The 9,370-nt window shown below is 42.2% G+C and overlaps 1 protein-coding gene across 1 annotated transcript; it reads left to right on the forward strand.

The window, feature by feature from the left end:
• The first annotated feature begins 914 nt into the window (after positions 1-914).
• On the forward strand, positions 915-8,427 carry ATP5F1E (ATP synthase F1 subunit epsilon). The gene is made up of 3 exons (XM_036748527.1): positions 915-1,020; positions 5,051-5,177; positions 8,276-8,427. The coding sequence occupies exons 1-2, from the start codon at positions 989-991 to the stop codon at positions 5,172-5,174; spliced, it is 156 nt and encodes a 51-aa protein (XP_036604422.1). The 5' UTR covers positions 915-988; the 3' UTR covers positions 5,175-5,177; positions 8,276-8,427.
• The last annotated feature ends 943 nt before the right edge of the window (positions 8,428-9,370 follow it).

A 9,370-nucleotide genomic window follows, 5' to 3' on the forward strand; every position in this document is an offset into this window, starting at 1 on the left:
ATGATTTTAAGTCCAGATCTGTCCCTCCCTTACTGTATAAACTCCAGTGGCTCCCTAGTGGCTCTAGAATCAAATATAACTTCTTTTAGTTAACCTTAGAGCCCTGTTCCCATCCTTTATTATAAATTACTCCTCCACATGAACTCTACGCTCCATTGAAATTGGCCTTGTCCCTCCTGACATTTTATCTTCTCTCGCTGTGCACAAGCAATATCCCCTATCCAAGTTGCACTTCCTCCTCACCTCTACCCCTCAGAATCCCAGCACCACTTCTTACAAAAGACCTTTCCTGATTTCCCTCTGCGGTTAGTAACAACCATCCCTACCTTGTACTTTGGTATGTATGTATAGATAAATATATGCAAAATATATATTGTATTTACATATGTGTATGTGTGTGCAGTATAGGGAGCTCCCACTACCAGTTCCAGCTGGCGTCTTCTCCGTAATTTATAGCCTTAAACATAGACTCTGCTTTCCTCAGTTTCCTCATCTGTAGAAAGAGCTGGAGAAGGAAATGGCAAACCACTTCAGTATCTTAGCCAAGAAACAAACCCCGAAATGGGGTCACAAGGGACGAGGGGCAGGCAGCCCGTGCAAATGTTAAGACGGAAACTGTACTGTCGTCCCCTAACACTGAACATCCTGTGCAAAACTAGTAGTGGTTAAATTCTGCTTAAATGAAATGATGGGTTTTGGGTAAGGAAGTAGCTGCGGTGACAAAAAAGCCCGGGTCCACCATACGGGAGCGGAAGTCCCTGCGCAGGGCTTGCAGAACGGAAATCGAGAACTCTGATTGGACGCCGCCTAACCAGTTTAGCAGAGATCCTCTGCTATTGGTTACAAGGAAAGCTAGCGCGGGTGATGAGAGCAAGAGCTGGATTGGCAGGCTAGAGGCGGTCTCCGCCTCTTCCCCTTCCGGCTCGTGACCTTCCTGTGCCGGTTGACTTCTCCCTCGTTCGGTGCGTCACCCGCCTTCGCTGCAGCCATGGTGGCGTATTGGAGACAGGCTGGACTCAGGTAGGCCCAGGGGTGGTTTGGGCGACTGGCCTGAGGCTTGGGAGGATGGCTCGATAGCTGGGTCTCTTCACATTTCCTTGGGTGGCCGGGGCCTTGCCTGAGAGGCCGCCGAGCCGCGACCGACGCTTGGGCCTGGGTCTCTGTCCTGGCCCGGCCCGCAGCCTCAGCTGCCCCCTCGGCAGCCTCTGGCCGCCTTCTCCCTCAGTTTCCCACCCTCTGCCATCACCTGTCCACTTTTTCTTTTTCAAGAGGGGAAGGCAGGGCAGTTGGGGTTAAGTGACTTGCCTAAAGTCATACAGCTAGTAAGTGTGTCGAGGGTCTGAGGTCGGATTTGAACTGAGGTCTTCCTGAGCCTCTGCAAGAAGTTACGCTACCGGGACTGCGTCCACTCCGGCTTCGTGCTTTGTGATTCATTTCAGCTCAATATTTGTTAAATGCTTATCGAATTGAAATTGCCATCCCAGCCGGGGTCACTCTGCAACCACATTCCATGATCGACTTAAAAAGTAACAAAAGACACAGCTAGGTGGTGCAGTGAATAGAGCACCGGCCCTGGAGTCTGGAGGACCTGAGTTCAGATGCGGCCTTGACATTTGACACTTAGCATGTGACCTTGGGCAAGTCACTTAACCCCAAGTGCTTTGCCTTCCCTCCTCCAAAAAAAAACCAAAACCAACAACATACTTCTAACCGAATCCCACCTGCTTCTCTGGCTTTTTAGTAACCTTAACAACAATAGCATTGTAGATTTGTAAAGCACTTTGCAAATATTTTGCCTTATCTTCACAACAACCCTGAGAGGTAAGTGCTATTACCATCTCCATTTTACAGATGAAAAAACCGAGACTGAGAGATTAAATCATGTGCCCGAGGTCACACGGCTAATGTCAGGTCCGACCTGAACCAGGGCCTTCTTGCGTACAGGTCCAGGGTGCAATCTGCTATACCACTTAGCTGACTCACTTTGCCAGTGGTCTCTTAAAAGGCCCTTTTCCCCCTCTGTGGCTTTCTGGACACTTGCTCCTATTGATCATTATCTTCTCCAAGTTCCCTTGACAGCATGTCCTCTGACACTGCCACCACTGTCATGCCTGGACTGTTGCAGCCTCCTGCTGGTTAGTCTCCCCGCCTGAGACAGTTCCCCTCTCCAATCCATCCTGTATTCAGCCACCAAAGTGGTTTTCCTAAAACACAGGTCTGACTGACTCCAGGATCAAGTGCACAGCCCTGTCTTTGGCACTCAAAGCCACTCATGGCTCAGTCCTGTCTTTCCAGTCTTCTTATACCTTAGTTGGCCCCTCCCTCATGTACTCTGCTATCTTGTTCCTACGTTTTTTTGCATCTTGTGACCCCCCCCCCCCCGTTAGACTGAGCTTTCTGAGAGCAGAGACTATCCTTTGCCTTTCTTTGTATCCCCAGTTCTCAGTACAGTGCCTGGCACATAGTGTTTGCTGACCTGACATTACTCCCCTGGGCCCTGGTGCAACAGAACTAACCACTTTGCTGTGCTTCATACCAAGCTTTCCATTGCCCATCTTAATTGCCTTTGCCAGGACTCCCCTTTATGCCTGAACTCAGTCAACAAGCTGTTGTTGTTGACAAAGCATTGTGTTAGGCATTGGAGATGCCCAGGTTAAAAGGAAAAAGTCAATACCCTCAAGGAGTTTTGGCCTTGTAAAATGCCTAGTTTCCTTTAAAACTCAGTTCAACACCACCTTCTGCTTGGACCTTTCCTGATTCCTCCCAAATAGTAGTTCCCCATCTCCTCCCATGCCCAAACTATTTTTTATATATTGTGTATGTTCATATTCAGATATATTGTGTGGGTGGTGGAGGTGGTGGTACCCTAGATGGAACCTGGGAATTTTGGAGAGGAGATGATTGAGGCATGGAAAAGTAATCACTTCTTGTTTGAGCATGTTCAGTTTGAGAATCCTACAGGACACAGGGGAGGAAATGCCCAACAAGCAGTTGATTTTGGAATTGAGTTTGAGAGATTTTGGCTAGATATTTAAATGTGGAGCATATATATGCATGTTGATAATGGAATCTATGAGCATAGGTGAGTTTATCTTTTTATTTTGTATATGTCTATGTGTTGGCTCCCCTGACAGAGTATAGTCTTTGAGAGTTTCTTTCATATCTGTCTTTATGTCTCCAAGGCCTGGTGTCTGGTATATAGTAGGACCTTAATAGAAACATTTGTTGTGGGTTTTTCCAACTCCTCCCACCCCCAAAACCAGTTTTCCTAAACCTCTCTTCAGCTCTCGACACTATTCTCTATCCCTCTCTTTTCATCTAAATGGCCCCTTACTTTGCTGAGAAAATTGAGACCATCATCCTAGGAGCTCCCTCATTTCCCCGTACACTACACTTCCAACAGATCTTCCTGTGAAAAAGGATTCCTTTTAGCCAAGGACTGTGCTGCTCTAGATTCTATCCCTTACCTTACTCTACCTATCATTCTATTTCTTTCATCTTCCCTCTCACCTTATCTACTGGCTCTTTCTCAGCTACCTGTGAACATGTCCAGTTCTATGCTAACTTTAAAAAACCTTCACTTCACTGAGCCATGCCCCTAATCTATGCTCTCTTCCCCTGCTGCCTGTAAGCATGCTCAGGCCTAGCCTATTTTTAAAAAAAACTTAGACTTAACTGTACCATGTCCCTACTCTATTCTCCTTCCCTTCACAGCCAAACTCCTAGAAAGAATAGTCTGTTTGCAGCCTCAATTTCCCTTGCCACCCATTTCCTTCTCAGTACCTTTTGATATGACTCTTAATACCACTGTTCCACCCAAACTGCTCTCCAGAGTTTCTGGCTTTTTTTTTTTAAAGCAGCTACCACTTTGTTAAATCCCAAGTGCTCAGCCATCATTCTCCTTAACTTTTGGCAGCTTTTGACGCTGGTAACCATCTCCTAGTCACCACTCCCTTGTCTTTCATGACTGCCCTTTGCTGGTTCTCCAAACTGTCTTTCCATTCCATTTTCTTTGCTGCTATTATCCTTTGATAATTTCATCTGCTCTCTTGGATTCCATTTAGAGATAATGCCTCTGTCTTCCTTATTTAAATATTTTGCCCTGATCTTTCTTGAACTTCACTTTAACATCAACTCCTTACTAAGCTTTTTCTCCTGCATGTCCTATAGGGGTTTCAAATTCAGCACATTCGAACAGGAGCTAATTTTTCTGTGTCTAAATCAACTCTTTTCTAATCTTCCCAGTCTCTAAGTTGTCATTTTCTCTACTAACCACCGTGTCATCCCCTAGTCATCCTTGATGGGTGCTAATCCATCTCCCTCTCTCCAGGCAGGCACTGGACTCCACCTAAGTGGTCACCTTGCTTCTAATCTGTCTCCACTCAGTCTCAGTTGCCAAAATAATCTTTGTAAGGTCTGACCTTGCCAAAACTATACATCAGAAACTTTTAATGCCTCCCGCTTGCTTCTAGGATAAAATATGCTGTCTACAGTATAGCTCTTAACCTGCTTTTTCCAGTCCTGTTATAAATCATTCCTCTTTGAACAAGCTTTGTTTCAGGTAAAGTAGAACACTGTTAGCTTTTCCATGAACTCAAAACTTGATGTATTTGCATGCACAACATGCATACTCTTCTCAGCCTTTTAGAATTCTGTTCTTCCATGGAAAGCTCCTTTGAAGTTTTATCTGAGTCCTTCAGCTCTCTTCAGCTTACCTTGAATTATATTTATTTATGTATATACTCAAGCCTCCAGAATTTACTTGAGATCAGAGACTTTTTGGTTTTGCTCACTAAAAACTTTTCATTTTAATGCAGGATTCGAAGCAAGTTTTAGTATGACAGTTTGGTGGGGGGGTATCCTGTATTTCTAGTGAAGTCATTGGGATAGCTTGTTAGAAGAGATAGTTCCAGTTGGACGTATTTAAAAAACATATTCACATTCTCTATTCAAAAGGCAATTTGAAATAAACATAGCTTCTTTATCTTGCCAACTTGGCCCAATCCGTAATTCATAACTTGCCATTATCCCCACTTTCCTTTTTTTCCAGCTATATCCGATATTCCCAGATCTGTGCAAAAGCGGTAAGAGATGCACTGAAGACTGAATTCAAAGCAAATGCTGAAAAAGCTTCTGGCAGCAGTGTAAAAATAGTGAAAGTTAAAAAGGAGTGATGTGTAAGTAACTGATTTTTAAGGAACCGTTACAGTTTTCGTAGCATGCTTTGAAAATCTAACTTTAATTTTTTCAGATTTTCAAATTTCTCTTGTTGGTCTGGGTTGAAGTACATTTAGAAACTTAATGCCGTAATAGCTTAAAGTATGTGAAATAAAGCATAGTGGAAATGGACTTAACCAGAACTGAGAGATAATGGAATCCCTGTGCAGGCTGAGCCTTAGGGAAGGTGGGGGCCAGCCTTGGAACTCTCTTCAGTTTCCGCCCTCACTCTCTGCACCCAAACAGTTGCCCAGTCCTACCAGTTCTTCTTTCACTACTTCACCACATTCCTCAGTTCCCCTCAGTCCACCCATATTGCTACCATCTTAATTCAGGCACTCACCCCGTCTCTCCAGGAATATTGCAATAACTTCCTAATTTGTCTTTCCTCGCCCCTACCCCCGTTTTAATCCAAATGCTATTCTCTTGCTCAATAATCTTCAATGGCTCCCTGTTGCACATAGTACCAACTGAACTCTTCTGTTTGACATTTAAAGCCTATGGCCTAGTTCCAGTCCACCCTTCCAGGCGGAGTATACATTACTCCCTTCATATACTGTCTGCTTCAGCTAAACTGACCTTCTTATTGCTCCCTGTACGTGACACAACATCTCCATTTCATTCCTAGAATACGCTCTTTCCACACCTCCACATGACTCGTTTCAAAGTTTAGCTTAAATACTAACTCCTATGAGTCCCTTCTGTAGCTCTCTCAGGGGCCTCTACTTCCCTCCTAGTTTATCTTGAATTTATTTTGTAAATACATATATTGGCAGCTAGGTGGCTCAGTAGATAAAGCATCCGGCCTGGAGTCAGGAAGACCACCTTTTAAATCCAGCTGCAGACACTAGCTGTGTGACCCTGGGCAAGTCACTTAACCCGTTTGCCTCAGTTATCTAATCTGTAAAATGAGGATAATGATAGCACCTACTCCTCCAGGATTGTTGTGAGGAACAAATGAGATGATGATTGGAAAGCACTTAACATGGTACATAATACATAATAATTGCTACCAAAATGTTATTTGTATATGTTGGGGGGAGGAGAGGAGGATAGAAGAGAGACATAATGTCTGCTCCATCTAAGTTCCCTAAGGCAGGGGCAGTTTCCTTTTTGTTTGTATCCCAGCTGCCTTGCATGGTCCCTAGCACACAGTAGGCACTCATAAATAATTGTTAATCAACATCAGGACCTCATTTACCTCAAATATAAAGTGTGGGGAATCTAACAAAATGATATTAAGCTTTAAAATTCTTGAATGATTCTGGGACTTTTAAAATAATGACAGGCTTTCATAGAACGCTTTAAAATTTGCAAAATCTTACTTTGAAGTTTTCAAGGTGTTTTACATACACTTCTCTGATTTGTTCTCTACAATGTGAGACAAGGTGCCACTACAGTTCTCCCCATTTTCTAGCTGAGAAAACAGAGCTCAAGGCTATGGAACTTGCCCATGGTCCCAGAGCTAATATGTCAGAGGAGGGAGGCAAGCCCAGGTTTTCTTGGCTTAGAGCAATGCTCATTCTCTTATACTTCATTGCTACTCGAGAATGCAGTTCAGGAAAGTCAAAGAGAAGTATTAGAATATTGATTTAGCCATCTATCTGGTACTGATGGACTATAGGACTTCGAAACTTTGTTTATAGGACTTTAATACTTTGCTTTGCTTGTATGCAAAATTAAGTGATTCAGAGGCTAAAGTCTATATTTTTTTTTTCGTTTTCAGCCTTTAGGTTGCAACAGAAGTTTGATGAGGGAAATATCAGTCATCGATATTGCTATTTCCTCACATCTCTTTAATGTTTATAATTTTGTACATAGGGGCTAAAAGCTCTGTGTTCTTCACTACCGAAATTATGCAATACTTGACTTTCTTCTAAATGTATGCTTTAATGGTCTGTTGATAATTGGTTAATTTTATCTGCTCTGAAAAGTAAGGCAGTGCAAAACAATGGAAAGGAGCACCATAAAATTCAGGAGAACTCAGTTCTGGTTCCAGCTTTTACATTCATTAGTTTTATAGCCTTGGACAGATTTTTTGACCCTTCTGTGACTCGGTTTCCTCATCTGTAAAATGGGGATAACAATATTTGCCCTGCCTCTCTGGATTGTCGTAAGTGCCAAATGAAGACTGCTCTGAAGGCCCTCTAAACTCTTATGGGCCATAGACCTTTAAGTCAATATTAGTATTCTGATATAAAGGGTCATCTCTATGTCATAAGACAAGCAAGGCACATGATTAAAGACCTGGGAGTGGACACTTTAGTTTTTAAAGCCTCATATCAACAGAAGCTGTGTAACAGATGTTAATCCTTTAACAGCTTGTGCTTATGAGTCCAGAGATAAAGTGCTTAAGTTTAGATAATTTTAATAGGAGTGTCCTGTCTTTAAAAGTTACCAGCACTTGGAAGCAGAGAGGCAATCAATAGAGCCAGATTTGGAACACAGCTCACTCCCCCCAGCCTAGTGTCCTTTCCATTAGATGAAGGTGCTGTTGTTTTCACTGTGTCATTTTAAAGCAGTACTCCATCTACGAGAGAGGGAGTGGATAGAGTTTGCCTTGGAATCAGGAGGACTTGGGTTAAGTCCCATCTCTGACATTTAGGCCGTGATAACCTTCAGCTGCTTTCATACTGTTAGGAGGCAGAGCTAGAGCTAACTGAAGGTTTCCTCATCAGGAATTTCCCTATACTGATAAAATCACAGGTCTGGTTAAAAAAAAAACAACAGCAACCTCACCCTCATTTCTGTCCTAAGTTATGTGAGTCAAGACCCCAGCTTATGAAGATTTATGCCTTTTAGGAACAAAAATAATTGGACAGCTTCCTATCTGACAGGGAAGTGTAACATTTAGCTCAACAGTGCCCTCCTGTGGCCAAAAGAGATGTATGAAGCTAATACAGTTAAACATGGGAAATAAGATACAGATTTTTATACTGTGTGAATTGAAACAAAAAATAAGATTTTTCTGGTTTATTATAAAAATACATAACTTAAATTATTAAATTTTTAAGGAAAAAATAATTTGCAACTCTTGCTTTCTCTTTTTCTCCTCTAGAACCTGACAAATGCTACATTTTCAAGGTGAAGCTTTTCAGTTATATATTATGGCAGATTGGAAACTGAATCACTTCATGTTTTGCTTTTGAGAGGAAAACACCTGTCTGTGTAGATTGACATGCCAATAAACTAAGCCCTGATTCAATATAACTGGTCGTTTCTGGTTAATAGCCAGCTGTCTAATTTTTGGTATTTCTACAGGATTATGATTAAGGGCATTGTGATTCCTTTGTAGAGTAGAAGCAGCAGCTATAAAAGCTAGTGAAGTAGGCCAAAAAACAACAAAACTGGGAAATGCCTCAGAATAGAAAGTTGAGAGACTGTCTGTTGTCACTATAATTGTCCCTTATCTTTCTGTTGCAGAGGATATATCACAACTAGGAATTATGCCATATCATTCTCTTTCTCATCCTTTTATATAGGAAACCAGTACCACTAATTAGTCTCTCTCAAATGAACGACTAAAGCAGTTGTTAAATCATATGTATTTAGTGCCCTCGATGGGCTTGGCATTGGGAATACAGATATAAAGAATGCAACAATCCTTATTCACAGTGAACTTACATTCTAGTGGGGAGACAAATACACATTAAAAAATACAGCATAAAAATAAAATGTATGCAATCACAAAGTAGTTAAATAAAAGGTAGTTTGGGGGACCTGGCTCTAGCATATAGGGGCTACAGAAAAGGCTTCATGTAGAAGAAGGTTCCTTCAAGAAAGAGAGGGGTTATGACATGGAGATAAAAAGAGCTTGTTTTCAAGGCATGATGTGGGAACAGACACTTTAAGGCACAGAGACAGAAGATTGGAATGTGTGAGCAAAGCACAACCGGCCAATTTGGCTAGATTCCAAAGTGTAGGAGAGAGGCTAGAAAGTTAGGTTGGGGCCAGGTTGTGGATGACTCTTAAAGCTAAACATATTCTATTGAGAGGAATAAAATAATCTAGAAAGCCGCTGAAGTTGCCTGAGTAGGGGAATCACATGGTCAGATTTTTATTTAAGGAAAATTACTTGGGCAATGCCTGGATCAGAGAGGTGAGACACGTTAGGGGATTGTTGCTATGATCTAGATGAGATATGAGGGAAGAA

The sequence above is a fragment of the Trichosurus vulpecula genome, chromosome 3, assembly GCF_011100635.1.
Source record: "Trichosurus vulpecula isolate mTriVul1 chromosome 3, mTriVul1.pri, whole genome shotgun sequence".
In the NCBI taxonomy this organism is placed as follows: Eukaryota; Metazoa; Chordata; class Mammalia; order Diprotodontia; family Phalangeridae; genus Trichosurus; species Trichosurus vulpecula.